Source organism: Podarcis vaucheri (assembly GCF_965113315.1).
Source record: "Podarcis vaucheri genome assembly, chromosome: 2".
NCBI lineage: Eukaryota > Metazoa > Chordata > Lepidosauria > Squamata > Lacertidae > Podarcis > Podarcis vaucheri.
Genome location: NC_138760.1, coordinates 131,711,348 through 131,728,873, shown reverse-complemented (window position 1 = coordinate 131,728,873; position 17,526 = coordinate 131,711,348). Strand labels below are relative to the sequence as shown.

At 45.8% G+C, this 17,526-nt stretch overlaps 1 protein-coding gene and 1 long non-coding RNA gene across 3 annotated transcripts in view; one reads left to right on the top strand and one right to left on the bottom strand.

Annotated features, from left to right (window-relative positions):
- LOC309525846 overlaps positions 1 to 17,526 on the bottom strand; it is an 86,569-nt gene that overhangs the window by 21,121 nt on the left and 47,922 nt on the right. The gene's annotated exons all lie outside the window — the stretch shown is intronic.
- On the top strand, positions 10,331 to 15,823 carry LOC309525764 (uncharacterized protein). 2 transcript variants are annotated; one of them, XM_082211279.1, is made up of 2 exons: positions 10,331 to 10,491; positions 13,260 to 15,823. In XM_082211279.1, exons 1-2 carry the CDS (start codon positions 10,392 to 10,394, stop codon positions 15,395 to 15,397), a joined length of 2,238 nt encoding a protein of 745 aa, XP_082067405.1. In that variant the 5' UTR covers positions 10,331 to 10,391; the 3' UTR covers positions 15,398 to 15,823. The 2 variants fall into 2 exon arrangements, with proteins under 2 accessions (XP_082067405.1, XP_082067406.1); XM_082211280.1 differs by lacking the exon at positions 10,331 to 10,491 and adding an exon at positions 12,635 to 12,785.

Here is a 17,526-nt window from a genome sequence, read left to right as displayed (position 1 = left end):
TGATTGTTCCACTGTAGCAATAATTACTCAGAATATGCACTCCTGGATAAACCCACCTGTATTTAGTATCCAGCCTTTTCCCTCCCCTTTAGCAAGATGGCACTTTCCCTACATCCCCCCCCCAGCCCAATCTTCAAATCTTAACCACTAAGACAATGCAATATGACTCTTATTATGATTGTCTAATAATCCAAATTAGTATTTCTCCAGTTTCTAGGTCCAGTTTCTATAAAGCTTTATTAAAGCTGTTCCAACAAATCTCAGTCAAGTCAGTGTCCAAAATTATTGTCCTTCTTAATGTTCATCCAATCCTGCTTCCTCTTCTTTTACTAATCTTCTTTCCTAATACACTGGGGGTGGGGAAGAATGCATATTAAATCCCTTTCCTCATACGAGATCATAGCTTGTGTTGTGAACAGTTTCAGGAGTTGCACTGCATCCCCTTTTGCTGGATGTACCTTTTTCTCTGCCGATAATTCCCACACCAGCTCATCCCAATGCAGCCTTGTATTTCCATGGAGCTCTTTCTCTCTCCTCCTGTTCTTCCCTTACCTGCTCAACAGAACCTTCTGCCACTCCCATAGACTCCTTTCCAACGACTCCCAGCTTATGTCCCACACATTCACCTCAGTCTCTATTTCTGGGACCCGTCTTGGTCTTCAGTGCCAAGGTGCTCCATATCTGGATGGAGAGCAGAGCTGCAGAAGTTTGTTTGGAGTGGATGCATCCAGTTCTCCATAAATCAGGCAGAGGCAAATTTCATTGGCAAAAGAAGAACTTTCTACTAAAGGTTTTTCAGCTTCGTTACAGAACAAAGCTTCAGGGGACTTAGCAGATGTGAAAGTTAGAAAATGAAAGTAAGAAAGAGAAACCAGCCCACTGAGCTCACAAATTTATCTTTCTGGCTCTGTGTGAGCTTGAGATAACAAAACACAAATCATAATAAATCCAGCTGCCTCAGCAGAAAAGAGCAAAACCTTCTGGAAGGAACCAGTGTTTTCCAGTGTTTTCCGGTTTCTCCTCTCAGGATTTTATGTGTGACATTTTCTCCCACTGCCAGAAAAGCATCTTTAGCTCCCTAGTTCCTGTGGCAACACTTTGGCCCAAGTTTCAAACTTTTTAGATTTGCACGGTGGTTAGCTTGTTGCAGGCTTGTTAAGCCCCTTTGGATATAGGATTTCTGGTAAGATCCCTTCTACTCCCTCATAAAAAGACACGACACAATCTTGTTAAAGTCAATATAAAAGTAGTTTACTCACTCATTCAGTTCACCGATGCATCCCTGAAGGCAGACTTAGGTTACAAAAGTGTATAACTATATGAACTATCCCATAAGGGAGTTAGTCCCAAGTAACCACAACTGAGCTGTCACTTCTAACATATAGAAAGACAAAATGGAGAAAAAGATCAGAACATGGAGGACATGTGCTCCTCTACCCAGAATAGGTCACACCTACTTCAAGTCACATGTAGTAGAAGTCTGTCCCAGCTCAGGAGGAAACAGGAAGTTTTCTCCTGAGTAGTAGAAAACATTCCCAAACATGTCCACTGTAGAAATGTTGTACTTGACTGCTATAAGTTTCACATCCCACAGGAAGGAAGCCTGGGTGTCATCTGGTCCTGCCCCCTGCAAGTCAGGAATCTCATCCAAGACAGATGGCCATCCAACCTCTTCTTTAAAAACTCCATGGAAGGAGAGTCCAGCACCTACCAAGGGAGTCTGTTCCACTCTGGAAGAACTCTTCCTGTCCTAAAGTATTTCCTGAGGTTTAGATGGAATCTACTTTCTTGTAACTTGAAGGCATTGCTCCATCCTGAACACCTTGCTCCATCCTGCAGGTGACAGCCCTTTCATAACATGTATACGTTGTGGAAAATAACAATTCCATAAAACTGCATTTGGATGATTCTGATTTCTTTTAAGCCTATGGCCTAGCTTAATTGAAAAGGCCTGTGCCTGCTTACCTTTGACGGAACAGAACGAGCTGCTTTTAGGTACTGTATGTAGCAAATGTCTGTTCCAGTACCCTGAAAAGAATAAAGTGGGAGTTGTATGCATGAAAAGAGAATCAGCCAGGCATGGCAATTTTGATTCATCTTGAACTGTTTTGCGGATGGGTGAAAGAGGACGTTGGAAGACATTTAGTGATTAGGAATATTAGCCAAAGTCTTAAAAAAGAAAGACACAAAAAAATAGTTATATATGATATTATGACCAGGCTTATCTGAAGAGCCAAATGATTTTGGTTGGTTCAGGACGATGACATTGGGTTGCAACTATTAAGATTGCTGCGATCCTTTGATGGGTTAATAGGAATGAAGTGCAATTTGCCATTCCATCCAAAAAAAAAAAAAAACAGAATAAAATATAAATTACTTATTGATCGGAGAAAGAGAGGTGGATTTGACCTATGTGACCTGGAATTATATCATGCTGCAGCAGCTCTGACCTGCTTAAAGGAGTGGATTAAGTTAAAGGACAAAGATATGTTAGATCTGGAGGACGTAGGCACTCGATTTGGATGGTATGCATACCTAATACATGGAAAGGAGAGAGTCCACAAGGGTTTTCTGGACCATATTATCAGGAAATCATTGTATAAAATATGGATGTATATAAAGGGATCCTAGAACCCAAAACTGTTGGATTTAAGCAGGTTTCTTGCACAGCCTGCTACGATTTCTGGCCACCCCTCACACTTCCCTGTGCCACTGGACGTGAGCCAGTGTGGTGTAGTGGTTAAGAGCGGTAGTCTCGTAATCTGGGGAACCGGGTTCGCGTCTTTGCTCCTCCACATGCAGCTGCTGGGTGACCTTGGGCCAGTCATGCTTCTTTGAAGTCTCTCAGCCCCACTCACCTCACAGAGTGTTTGTTGTGGGGGAGGAAGGGAAAGGAGAATGTTAGCCGCTTTGAGACTCCTTAAAGGGAGTGAAAGGCGGGATATCAAATCCAAACTCCTCCTCCTCCTCCTCTTCTTCTTCTTCTTCTTCTTCTTCTTCTTCTTCCCAGTTTCAAGCAGAGTATCGCAGCAGTGGTGTGCCTTGTGTAGGTGCAATAAATAACAGGTCCATACACCGGCTTCTTCCTAATCTAAAGAAGCTTTAGGTAAAGATAAAGGGACCCTTGACCATTAGTTCCAGTCGTGGCCAACTCTGGTGTTGCAGTGATCATCTCGCTTTATTGGCTGAGGGAGCCTGTGTACAGCTTCCGGGTCATGTGGCCAGCATGACTAAGCCACCTAGAGCTGTTTAACCCTGTAAGTTCTGATTCTCACAAAAACACCTTGGTGGACCTCACCTTAGAAATCATGACCGTAAAGAGAAAGAATATGAGTAACAACTGGGCAACATATAAGGATTACTGGGAAAGGAAAATAATAAACTTAAATTGAAAAAATATAAGGAAGTTAGGAGATATTTGAACAATTGGCTGCAGTTCTTTAAATTAATCAGGGATTGGCAAAAGATAAACAAAAGGGATTTGAGAAAGAAATTTCAAGATTGGATGAGTACTTAAACTAATCTAAAAGTAAACATATTTCCAAACTGTATGATTTGCTCCTAGAATGCGAGGTAAAAGAGGAGCAAGTGAAGACAGAGAATTCAGAACATGATTAGAGTGAAAGGAGAGTAAAGTTAAGATAAAAGAGATTAAAGAAATAATGAAATTTTTCCAAGTCAATTGGAAAAATAAAGTAGCGTAACAAGAATGGCTGGAAGAAGAAGAGTTTGGATTTGATATCCCGCTTTATCACTACCCGAAGGAGTCTCAAAGCGGCTAACATTCTCCTTTCCCTTCCTCCCCCACAACAAACACTCTGTGAGGTGGAGGAGCGGGGAAGCGAATCCGGTTCCCCAGATTACGAGTCTACCGCTCTTAACCACTACACCACACTGGCTCAAGTCACCTTGTGGCTGTTCATGTGGGGTAGGTGTGTTGGTATGTATAGTATAGGTAAGTATAATATAGAGTAATGTTAGGTATGCTTTATGTTAGGAAATAAGGTATTGTTTACAGAGTGGTACCTCGCGTTAAGTACTTAATTTGTTCCGGAGGTCCGTTCTGAACCTGAAACTGTTCTTAACCTGAAGCACCACTTTAGCTCCTGCTGCTGCTGCTGCTGCGCCGCCGGAACACAATTTCTGTTCTCATCCTGAAGCAAAGTTCTTAAGTCGAGGTACTATTTCTGGGTTAGCGGAGTCTGTAACCTGAAACGTATGTAACCTGAAGCGTATGTAACCTGAGGTACCACTTTATGTACTGTGTACATGTATGCATTTTATATGTTAATAAAATATTTTAATTAAAGAAAAGGAATGAGGGATGTGGTTCTTTGCAAACACATTTTTATTTCAATAAAGGCTTATCTTTCTACTTGGAGACTTCCTCCTTTTCTTTTGGGTTTCTGTGTGGATAACCTCCAGTCTGGGAACCTCTTCTTGAATTTCTACTACATATATATGACAGGATTTTTAAAAAATAAAAACGTGGCTGAATATAATTATTGGTAGAAACAACTCTTTAAAACTTTCAAAAAATGAATCGGCAATACATTTTAAAACAGAATTTTTTCTTACCGTGAAGTTTAGTTTACAGATGGTTGGGGAGGGGGCACAACATGCCAAAGCAGAGCCCTTTTTTATTTTTTCCAAATCATTTTTATTAATTTTCCTAGTAAGGCTGTTTCCCATACTATTTGGTACCATTGGTCCATGCTTACTCCTGACAGGTCTCTCCAGTGTCTGGTTATGATGTTTCTGGCTGCTGATAGTAGGTGGGTTATGAGTGGCTGGGAGCGAGGAGAGCAGAGGGAAAGGGCCCCTCACTCACGAACCCCCCAAGTCTGAATCTGTGATGGAAGCAGGGCTGCGTCCCAAGGATTGAATGGGGACAAAACTCAGGGAAGGAACGAGAGGGAAGGAGCAGAAACCCAGGGGAACATTTGGCCCCCATTTCTAGAAAGCAGAACATCCGCCTGAAGTGGAGCAACTGCTTTTTGGCAAGCGGAGCAGAGGAAAAGCTGTGCCTGTCCTGCTGCGTTTAGTGCCGTGACATCCTCCAAGTTGAAGGAATAAGTTGACTTCCGCCAGAAAGAACACATCTCCTGACAGCAGGTTTTTCTGGGTAAATAGAAATTTTTGTGTTTGTTCAGCTTCAGACCAAGATTCTAAATCACCAAGTTTTCCCTCGCACAAGAGATGCTGTGGTCAATGACAGAAATTCATTTAATGGGCGTACCGTGAGGCGGATCCACTATATTTCATTGGGGGCCATTAGCAGGGACATAATGCAACTTTATTAATGGGAGGCTTGAGGTGGGTTCTGCTACAAGGCCATTATAAAATGATCAGAAAGAGTTGTAGAGTTGGAATGCATTTATACCAAATATAGTAGGTTAGGAATCAACATACATGTTTTTGAATAACAATATCACCTAGACATTAGATAAGTATATATGGAATTGGAATTGTTAACTCTTATAATGATATAGTGTATTGTTGTTTAGTGTTGTTCAACACTGATCTTTTAAAAAGAAACTAATAATAATAGTAAACAACTGTGAGGTTGGACCCCAACGGGTATCTAGTCCAGTGTTTTTCAACCACTGTTCTGCGGCACACTAGTGTGCCGCGAGATGTTGCTGCCTGGTGTGCCGTGGGAAAAATTGAAAAAAATCGAAAGATTAAAAAAAAAGTCAATTTTTCTCCCACTAGGCGGGCGCTGGACTGTGTCCACCCTATTTTCCATCTGTCCTGGGTGGGGATCAGATTGGATGGGATCGGATGAGAGCGGACAGGCGGTCCGCTCTCATCCGATTCCCCATAGAGAGCAGCGGGGCCCTGACATCTCCCTCTCCGCACACAGTGCGGAGACGGAGCTGTCATCCGCCAGCTCAGCGGGGATCAGCGGATCAATCCCCGCTGAGCAGAGAACGGTCTGCAACGTTTGATTCCAGCCAGAATATCAGCTTTGTGTTCAGCCAAACAGGCCCAGGTTGCACACTGAATAAAGTATTTTATAATTTTTCATATTTCTGTTTACTTACTATTTCATAATAAAGTAATTATAAAATACTTTATTTGTGTTTATTTGATTCCTATTCAAGAGAATTACTTTATATATAGTCAATATAGGCACAGAGTTAAATTTTTTAACATTTTCTAATGGTGATGTGCCTCGTGATTTTTTTCATGAAACAAGTGTGCCTTTGCCCAAAAAAGGTTGAAAAACACTGATCTAGTCCCACCCCCTGCAATAAAGAATCCCTGACATTTGGCCTTGCAGCCTCTGTTTGGAAAACCTCCAAAGAAAGCAATTCTGACACTGGTGGTTTAAAAGCAGAGATTGGGGAAGGAGTGTTTGCTGACACTGAAGATCCAGAGAATCATTTAATTTAATTTTACTTCTTAACGCAGGAGTGCTAGAAAGGAGACAAATCAAGGGTGTGTGGGTGTGTGTGGGCATAATAATTGACTCATGCCCAGGTTGGGAAATGCCGCATCAGCCCCACAGCGAAATGGGTGCAGTTTCCCAGCCTCAGTTGTGGCGCCACTGAAATGGGTATATCACAGTGAGGCTGAATTTAGAGGTGCTTCAAGGTGAAGGAGAAGCAGGGAGGGGAAGGGGGCAGGCTGGGCTTTGCAAAGGGCCTGGTTTTTATTTTAAGGGTGGCGGTCTTATATTGGGGGTCTCCAGACCCAGGACCTTGAAGACCAGGCCGGCCTCGACCTCCGGGGGCAACTCGGACTCCAGGGCAGATTCTTCCAGGCGTCTCCCGGGTGGGGGCAGGAACAAAATGGCAGGGCGCTGCTTGAGGGCACTGGGCATGACTGAGCCTCTGCCCCCAGCCTCCTCCAGGATCCAGCAGCCCAGCTTGGCCACCGGGGGCGAGGATCTGCCGAAGGAGGCTCCTGCGAGGAGGAGGAGAAAAAGGGGGTGGACTAGATGGCCCCTGGGTGTGAGTCTAGGAGCGGAAGGGCCTCGGGAGAGCCCCAAATCATCATCATCATCATCATCATCATCAGAATCTGGGTCCGGACCAAGGGGACCCCTCCCACCTAGCCCAGCCTCCTGGCAGCAGCCGACCAGGCGCCCCCCCCCCGGGAACTCCGCAAGCAGGAGCGGAAGAGCATCCTCCCCTTCTCCTTCTCCCCCGCTCCAAGGTAGACTGGCTCTGTCCATGGAGGATCCCCTTGGGCATCGCGGGGACAAAGCAGAGCCCAAAGGAGACCAGGCTCCCCCCAAGCGAAGAGGCCCTCTTCAGGAAAGGGGAGGGGCTATCCCGGGCCACCTTCCCCTCCTCCTCCCCGCGCCCTCCCGGATCCTGGCCATGCCGCCCCACCTCCCCCCGCCTGGACTAGGTGACCCTCAGGGGTCCCTTCCAGCTCCAGAATTCTACGATTCTCTGAATTCTAAGTGAAATATACTCAGAGTCACAAAGTGATTTCATGCTCTTTATTCAGCTCATAGTGGTGAGGAGGAATGAATGAATGTCCCCTCAAAGTCTCTGCTTTATATACATTATTTACACAATGGGCTGCACATGATTGGCTAAGTCTGGAATTCTACTGTAAGCCAATCAGTTTGTGGATTCACTTATATCTGGAGCAGGATTGGGTGGTTCCTGCCAACCAATCATACTGCTGCATTGTTCTAGGACCAATCAGACTGCTGCATTCTGAATCCTATTGTTCTAGGACCAATCAGACTATTGTTCTAGGACCAATCAGACTGCTGCATTCTGAATCCTCTTGTTCTAGGACCAATCAGACTGCTGCATTCTGAATCCTATTGTTCTAGGACCAATCAGACTGCTGCAGTTTGGATCCTATTCAACTCAGTACATAACACTAAGATTCTGAAGTTGAATCGGAACCAGCGGGAAACAAGCTGCCTCCTCCTCCAGAATTGGGGCGGGGGGGGGGGCGGGAGGGAGAGCAGCGGGGGGGGGCGCCCCATCTGACCTTTGCGCCTCTGAGTCTTCCTGCCTGGATGCAGAACCCGACCTTCGTCCCCGCTGAAGGTCCCTTTCTAAGTCTGGAGCGAGTTCTCCCACTGGGGGGGGGGGGGACTGATTTATTTATTTGCATTTCACAGATTCCCGGGGGGGGGGTCGAGGGTCCTCCAGTCCAACCCTTTGCGGTGCCTCAAGTGGGGCTTGAACCCAGGACCCTCCAATCGAGAGTCTCCTGCTTGGCCAGCGGAGGCTTTTGCTCCCAAGGGACCCGGGTCTCTCTCCCAGGGACCCTCCTAATATTGCAACAGACTTTCCCTCTGCGAGTGAGCAGGGGAAGCATCATTATTATTTCATTTACCCCCCACCCGTCTGGGCGCAGGGCACTAAGCGGCCTCTGAGCCGAGAATCACAGAGAACTCTGCACATGCCCCGGAGCACCCGGGTTCTGGGAGGGGAGGAGGACAGCCAGCCAGCCCGGGGGCTGTGCTCAGCTTGCGAAGGGTTAAAGGGAACGGAGCCGGAGTCCTAGAGAGGACAGGAAGTGGAGAGGCGGGGCGGGTCCTCCAGAGCCGAGTCCCCTCCCTCCGTCTCTTGCCTCTTGTCTCCTCCCCGCGCTGCCTCGGTTTCCCTCCTGGGAAGAAGAATCCGGGGGTGAGTCTCCTCCTCTCTCTCCCCCCTTGGGGGGCCCATGGGAGAAGGGGGTCCGGGGGCTGCAGGGGGAGACCCCCGAGTCTGGGAGCAGAGGGGGGTCCTGCCCCCCCATTCCTCTCTGCCAAGCCTGGGAGGGGGCCAGTTTCCAGGGGGGGGGGCTGCAGCTCTGCTCTTCCTTGGCATCCTCTTTGGGGAAGGAGGGAGGGGTCCGGGGGGGGAGAGGGCATGCCCCCAGAATGCCCCCCCTTCCAGTGGAGGAGCCCCTGCCAGGCCGGCCTCCCCCCCCCCGGCAGACCCTCCTCCAGATCAGCTCAGGTCTCCAGCCCAGAGCCTCAGGGGAAGCCTCTCTGGGCAGCAGGGGCCACGCCTGGGGCTCCTCCGTGGAGAAGAGGGGAGAGCCAGAGGGCTGAGCTGGCTGCACTGGGCTTGCCAGGGTTCAAGGGAAGGGAGCTGCCTTCCTTGAGAGGAGAGGGGGGAAAGCCGCCTGAAGGACCCCAAGATCTTGTCCTGAAGGGGGTGAGGCGATGCAGGGAGGAGAAGGAGGGGGGGGCTCTGGGTGGCAGGTCTGCCAACCTTTCTCTCTCCGATCCCAGAGTGAGCTTTCAAGGATGTTCCCTGTCCTGGAGTTTCTCTGCAGCTGCTACTATTAAAAAACAAGCCCATAGCCTTTGGAATCCCCTGGTCGCCCATCTCTTCCCAAAGGAGGAACCCCAGTCTTGTCTCCATTGCAGAATGCTTTATTTACATTAAAGTTATAACTTTCACGTAGGTAAAACTGGAACTCCCTCCCACAGGAGCCAGGGATTGGAGAGACTTTTCTAAAGGGAAATAAGACAATCTATACATGGCAAGCATGACTGTGAATAATACTCTCTTAGAAAAATGTAAGATACAGAAGGGGACATTTATTTATGTATTATCAAGAAGAATAAAGCAAGGATAAACGACACCTACTCCCCACCTACTGGGACAAAAGAGGGATTATCAGTCATTGTGTGGCTCCTACTACTAACAGGGGACATTGGTGCTATCTCAAAATAGACTAGTTCTATCAAGCTACCCTAAGCCTTTGGGAATCTTGCCACAAGAGGAGCGTAAAGCTCACCTCTGGAGTTTTTGGAGGATATACATGCCTGGTGTTCTTAAGAACACTGCAGATTTAGGACATGTGGAAGATCTATACTTTGATTGCTTCCGTGCCAGGGTGGGGGCCACATTTTGGGACTGTAGTCTTGCGAAAATGGCTCCTCTGCTTCCACATACAGATTTGGTCCCCGTGCAACTCCTGACAGAGGTGGATACGGCCACAACATCTGCCTGGCTTGCGATGAGAGAGCTCAAAGATTGTGAATAGGGCTCTCCATACAAAGCACCTAGCATGGGGGCACCTACATGTAATATCTACTCCGCTATTTTCTGCCCATGCTCTGGGGTTTCATTTTTCAGGCTTGCGGACAGGACGGTGACTGGTTTTTTTTACCAAGTTCTGTCAGTTATCCCCACTGAGTTCAATGGGTCACTACTGTGCAGACCATGCCAGGCTTGCATGTGGGGTGAGGAGCATACAGAAGAAATTGGAATCACTGGAGATGTTTAGAAATGGGGCTTCTCTTGAGAAGGGGCTGCCCCAATTATTCTTCTCCAGGGGCAGGAGAATATCTAGGGAAAGAGGATCCCTGCAGGGCCTCTGAGGCTCCCTTTGTTTCTTCCTCTCTCCTGCAGCTTGTTTTCGCTTCTTGACTGCTCAGGAAGGATGAAAGAGATCCTGCAAAGCTCATAAGGATGGAAGGGGGAAGATGGACGGTTGACCTGGTCAGGTTGTCTCCTGCATCCCTCCTCACAACCTCTGAGCGTTCCCTCCCAGGGACCTCTGAGAGATCTGGTGAGTTCCAGGGGAGGGGAGATGGGGACATGGATGGAACCGGAGAGGTATTGGGGCTTGCTCGGGGGGCACCATTTCGGGCTCCTCCACCTGCCTGTCTGCACCTTTGACATCTGCAGGCAATTTGAGCTAGGAATACATCACAGCTCTCCTACTACTGCGATGTATTGGCAGCTCAAAATGTCTAAAACCAGTACCGTGATTGAATGCTCTACCAGTGTCAGACAACTTACCAATCCTTCAGGCAGCATTAGAAGTCATGACTCTTGAAAGTAACCTGATCCTGGGCTTCCGATTTGTCTGCGAAGGGAAATGGCAAGGCGGTGAGAGTCGTCCGTCTAAAAGACGACTGTTATCGGGGCTTTTGAGCAGTGGGGGTGAGTGCCAGGGTTAGACACCCCCCAAAAAAGCCCCAAGGGTAGTGGGGTGTCGAGGGGACCAGCCGGGTGTGAAGAGGCTTGTCGTGATTCCCGGAGCCCTGACGCTGTATCGGCAGGTCAGCAACCACACTACCTGCGGTGTACGAGGCATCCATATCTTTCTGGTATAATTCCTCTGTGTATTCTTGCCACCTCTTTTTCATGTCTTCTGCTTCTGTTTGGTCCTTACCACTTTTGTCTTTTATTATGGTAATCTTTGTACGAAATGTTCCTTTCATATCTCCAATTTTCTTGAACAGACCTCTGGTTTCTCCTGTTCTATTGTTTTCCTCTATTTCTTTGCATTGCTCGTTTAAGAAGGCCTTCTTGTCTCTCCTTGCTATTTTTTGGAAATCTGCATTCAATTTCCTGTATTTTTCACTATCTCCCACGCATTTTGCTTGCCTTCTCTCCCCCGCTATTTGTAAGGCCTCGTTGGGCAACCACTTTGCTTTCTTGCATTTCCTTTTCATTGGGATGGTTTTAGTTGCTGCCTCCTGTATAATGTTACGAGCCTCCATCCATAGTTCTTCAGGCACTCTGTCCACCAAATCTAAATCCTTAAACCTGTTCTTCGCTTCCACTGTGTATTCATAAGGGATTTGATTTAGATTGTATCTTACCGGCCCAGTGGTTTTTCCTACTTTCTTCAGTTTAAGCTTGAATTTTGCTATAAGAAGCTGATGATCTGAGCCACAGTCAGCTCCAGGTCTTGTTTTTGCTGACTTGTATAGAGCTTCTCCATCTTTGGCTGCAGAGAATATAATCAATCTGATTTTGATGCTGCTCATCTGGTGATGTCGATGTGTAGAGTCGTCTCTTGTGTTGTTGGAAAAGAGCGTTTATGATGACCAGCTTGTTCTCTTGGCAGAACTCTATCAGCCTTTGCCCTGCTTTGTTTTGATCTCCAAGGCCAAACTTGCCAGTTGTTCCTTTTATCTCTTGAGTCCCTACTTTAGCATTCCAATCCCCTATAATGAGAAGAACATCCTTGTTTGGTGTCATTTCTATAAGGTGTTGTAAGTCATCATAGAATTGGTCAATTTCAGTTTCTTCAGCACCAGTGGTTGGTGCATAAACCTGGATTACTGTGATGTTAAAAGGTCTGCCTTAGATTTGTATCGAGATCATTCTATCATTTTTGAGATTGCATCTCAGTACAGCTTTCACCACTCTTTTATTGACTATGAGGGCCACTCCATTTCTTTTATGGGATTCTTGCCCACAGTAGTAGATATGATGGTCATCCGAACTGAATTCGCCCATTCCTGTCCATTTTTGTTCACTGATGCCCACGATGTCAATATTTATTCCTGCCATCTCATTTTTGACCACATCCAACTTACCAAGGTTCACGGTTCTTACATTCCAGGTTCCTATGCAATATTTTTCTTTAGATCATTGGACTTTCCTATCGCTTCCAGGCATATCCGCAACTGAGCGACCTTTCGGCTTTGGCCCAGCCGCTTTTTCAGCTCTGAATATACTTGTACTTGTCCTCCGCTCTTCCTCAGTAGCATGTTGGACGCCTTCCGACCTAAGGTGCTCATCTTCCAGCGTCATAACTTTTGTACAAGTTGCTCTTGCGGCTGTTGTGTTTAGATCAAGTGTGAGTTAGTCACTTTTCCTCTTTTGTCACCAATGAAACAATACAGAGTTAGTCTACTCTTGAAAATGGGAGTGGGGTTCAAACTGAAGAAAGTGATTTAGGTATAAATTAAAATTTAGACCAAATTTAGATTGAGGCAACAGCTGGTGGGGAGTGTGCAGGTGAAGAAGTTGCTGTTTGTTTCACAGACAATTTGCTGGATCTTGTCCAGAGAGCTCTGCATAAGGAAGTCAAGGAGGAGAATCGTGGGGTCATGGACCCTCTTGGTAACGCTTCCTGTTGGATCATAATATCTGTTCTGAAATTAAGCAAGTAACTTTGAAAGTCCATACATACCTCTATGTGATGAACCTTCACTATTTAGATGGAGACCAACAGCATTCGGGATTCTAACATCCCCACCATGAACCCTGAATGGAGGGATATCCACTGTTTTCTCTGCAATTTTTTTCCTTCTAGTCATGCCTTTTAAAGAAATGACCAGGTTGTCTGAACTGGCCAGGCCTTCTTAAATGTCAGCCTCAGAGCTTTAAGAGAAATTGGAGATGGAGTGGATTCCAGGATTGAGCCAAACAAAATCTATCCCAGATAAAAACCAAGCAATATGTCAGTTAATACCAGCCAACAGTGAAAACTATAGTAAGGGCTCACGTCTAACTCTCTTCAGTTACTCCTCTATCACAAGCATTCATTAACTTTGTTCTTCCTGAGGCTCTAATTAGCTTCTCTCTTCATTGCAGATGGTGATGAATTGGAAGGGAAGAACAAGGGGGACCACAACAGAATTCACATAGCAGAGAAGTCAGAAAAATATACAAAGTGCGGAGAGAACATCTGCCAGAGCCCCCAGTCCACCTCACATCAAGGAAAGAGCTTTGTTCGGAGGGATAGAATCTCTTCACATGAAAGAACTAACAGTGGAGAGAAATTGTATCAGTGCAGAGAATGTGGGAAGAGCTTCTGTCACCGTCAGAATCTCACTTGCCATCAAAGAGTCCATACAGGGGAGAAACCATATCAGTGCTTGGAATGTGGAAAGAGCTTCAGTCAGAGGGTGCAACTCACTTCCCATCAAAGAATTCATACAGGGGAGAAACCCTATGAGTGCTTAAAGTGTGGAAAGAGCTTCAATCGGAAAGATGGTCTCACTTCCCATCAAAGAATTCATACAGGGGAGAAACCCTTTCAATGCCTTGAGTGTGGAAAGAGCTTTCGTCACAGTGCCAGTTTTACTTCCCATCAAGGAATTCATAAAGGGGAGAAACCCTATCAGTGCTTAGAATGCGGAAAGAGCTTTAATCGGAAGGATGGTCTCAGTATCCATCAAAGAATTCATACAGGGGAGAAACCTTTTCAATGCCTTGAGTGTGGAAAGAGCTTTCGTCACAGTTCCGGTCTCACTTCCCATCAAAGAATTCATACAGGGAAGAAACCCTATCAATGCTTAGAATGCGGAAAGAGCTTCAGTCAAAGTTCCAATCTAACTATGCATCATAGAGTTCATACACGGGAAAAACCCTATCAGTGCTTGAAATGTGGGAAGAGCTTCAGTCACAGAGAGATTCTCACTTGCCATCAAAGAATTCATACAGGGGAGAAACCCTATCAGTGCTTGGAATGTGGAAAGCGCTTTAGTCAAAGTGCACATCTCACTTCCCATCAAATAATTCATACAGGGAAGAAACCCTATGAGTGCTTAAAGTGTGGAAAGAGCTTTTGTCGGAAGGATGGTCTCACTTCCCATAACAGAATTCATACAGGGGAGAAACCCCATCAGTGCTTGGAATGTGGAAAGAGCTTTCATCAGAGAAGTAATCTCACTTCCCATCAGAGAGTCCATTCAGGCGAGAAACCATATCAGTGCTTGGAATGCGGAAAGAGCTTTCGTAAGAGAGGTGATCTCACTTCCCATCAAAGAATCCATACAGGCGAGAAACCATATCCATGCCTGGAATGTGGAAAGAGCTTCGGGTATATGCAGTGTCTTAGTTTGCATCAAAAACTTCATACGGGGGAGAAACCCTATCAGTGCTTTGAATGTGGAAAGAGCTTCAGCCAGGGGGGCCATCTCACTTCCCATCAAAGAATTCATACAGGAGAGAAACCATATCAATGCTTAAAATGTGGGAAGAGCTTCAGTCTCAGGCACAATCTCACTTTGCACCAAAGAATTCATACAGGGGAGAAACCATATCAGTGCTTGGAATGTGGAAAGAGCTTCAGTATCAGGCACAATCTCACTTTGCACCAAAGAATTCATACAGGAAGGAAACCCTATCAGTGCTTGGAATGTGGAAAAAGCTTTCGTCACAGTTCCACTCTCACTTTCCATCAAAGAATTCATACAGGGGAGAAACCCTTTCAATGCCTTGAGTGTGGAAAGAGCTTTCGTCACAGTTCCACTCTCACTTTCCATCAAAGAATTCATACAGGGGAGAAACCCTTTCAATGCCTTGAGTGTGGAAAGAGCTTTCGTCACAGTTCCACTCTCACTTTCCATCAAAGAATTCACCCAGGGGAGAAGCCCTATCAGTGCTTGGAATGTGGAAAGAGCTTTCGTCAGAGGGGTGATCTCACTTCCCATCAAAGAGTCCATACAGGGGAGAATCCATATCAGTGCTTGGAATGTGGAAAGCGCTTTAGTCAAAGTGCACATCTCACTTCCCATCAAAGAGTCCATACAGGGGAGAAACCATATCAGTGCTTGGAATGTGGAAAGCGCTTTAGTCAAAGTGCACATCTCACTTCCCATCAAAGAGTCCATACATGCGAGAAACCATATCAGTGCTTGGAATGTGGAAAAAGCTTCACTAAGAGGATGCACCTTACTTCCCATCACAGAATTCATACAGAGGGAAAACCAAAAAAAGAAAAATAATAACGCAAACATTATTGAACATCCCTTACAAAACACATTTGCATAGAAAAGAGAAAGGGCATGGGAAAATAACTAAAAATACCCTTTATCACATTTGTATCATATCATTTGTCAACACATAGAAAGGCAGGCTCCCCCAGAGCTCCCCTGGGTGCCCCCTCTTCTCCCTGTCTCCCACCCTGAGTGATCGTTCCACTCTAGCAATAATTACTCAGAATATGCACTCCTGGATAAACCCACCTGTATTTCGTATCCAGCCTTTTCCCTCCCCTTTAGCAAGATGGTACTTTCCCTACATTCCGCCCCCCCAGCCCAGCCTTCAAATCTTAACCACTCAGACAGTGCAATATGACTCTTATTATGATTGTCTAACAATCCAAATTAGTATTTCTCCAGTTTCTAGGTCTAGTTTCTATAAAGCTTTATTAAAGCTGTTCCAACAAATCTCAGTCAAGTCACAGTCCAAAATTATTGTCCTTCTTAATGTTCATCCAATCCTGCTTCCTCTTCTTTTACTAATCTTCTTTCCTAATCCACTGGGGGTGGGGAAGAATGCATATTAAATCCCTTTCCTCATACGAGATCAGGAGTTGCACTGCATCCCCTTTTGCTGGATGTACCTTTTTCTCTGCCGATAATTCCCACACCAGCTCATCCCAACGCAGCCTTGTCTTTCCATGGAGCTCTTTCTCTCTCCTCCTGTTCTTCCGTTACCTGCTCAACAGAACCTTCTGCCACTCCCATAGACTCCTTTCCAACGACTCCCAGCTTATGTCCCACACATTCACCTCAGTCTCTATTTCTGGGACCCGTCTTGGTCTTCAGTGCCAAGGTGCTCCATATCTGGATGGAGAGCAGAGCTGCAGAAGTTTGTTTGGAGTGGATGCATCCAGTTCTCCATAAATCAGGCAGAGGCAAATTTCATTGGCAAAAGAAGAACTTTCTACTAAAGGTTTTTCAGCTTCGTTACAGAACAAAGCTTCAGGGGACTTAGCAGATGTGAAAGTTAGAAAATGAAAGTAAGAAAGAGAAACCAGCCCACTGAGCTCACAAATTTATCTTTCTGGCTCTGTGTGAGCTTGAGATAACAAAACACAAATCATAATAAATCCAGCTGCCTCAGCAGAAAAGAGCAAAACCTTCTGGAAGGAACCAGTGTTTTCCAGTGTTTTCCGGTTTCTCCTCTCAGGATTTTATGTGTGACATTTTCTCCCACTGCCAGAAAAGCATCTTTAGCTCCCTAGTTCCTGTGGCAACACTTTGGCCCAAGTTTCAAACTTTTTAGATTTGCACGGTGGTTAGCTTGTTGCAGGCTTGTTAAGCCTCTTTGGATATAGGATTTCTGGTAAGATCCCTTCTGCTCCCTCATAAAAAGACACGACACAATCTTGTTAAAGTCAATATAAAAGTAGTTTACTCACTCATTCAGTTCACCGATGCATCCCTGAAGGCAGACTTAGGTTACAAAAGTGTATAACTATATGAACTATCCCATAAGGGAGTTAGTCCCAAGTAACCACAACTGAGCTGTCACTTCTAACATATAGAAAGACAAAATGGAGAAAAAGATCAGAACATGGAGGACATGTGCTCCCCTATCCAGAATAGGTCACACCTACTTCAAGTCACATGTAGTAGAAGTCTGTCCCAGCTCAGGAGGAAACAGGAAGTTTTCTCCTGAGTAGTAGAAAACATCCCCAAACATGTCCACTGTAGAAATGTTGTACTTGACTGCTATAAGTTTCACATCCCACAGGAAGGAAGCCTGGGTGTCATCTGGTCCTGCCCCCTGCAAGTCAGGAATCTCATCCAAGACAGATGGCCATCCAACCTCTTCTTTAAAAACTCCATGGAAGGAGAGTCCAGCACCTACCAAGGGAGTCTGTTCCACTCTGGAAGAACTCTTCCTGTCCTAAAGTATTTCCTGAGGTTTAGATGGAATCTACTTTCTTGTAACTGGAAGGCATTGCTCCATCCTGAACACCTTGCTCCATCCTGCAGGTGACAGCCCTTTCATAACATGTATACGTTGTGGAAAATAACAATTCCATAAAACTGCATTTGGATGATTCTGATTTCTTTTAAGCCTATGGCCTAGCTTAATTGAAAAGGCCTGTGCCTGCTTACCT

Coding starts and splice junctions, on each gene's coding strand:
- LOC309525764 (XM_082211279.1), top strand. CDS start 10,392: ATGGAAGGGGGAAGATGGACGGTTGACCTGGTCAGGTTGTCTCCTGCA. Junction 10,492..13,259: donor AGGGACCTCTGAGAGATCTG/GTGAGTTCCAGG, acceptor TCTTCATTGCAG/ATGGTGATGAATTGGAAGGG.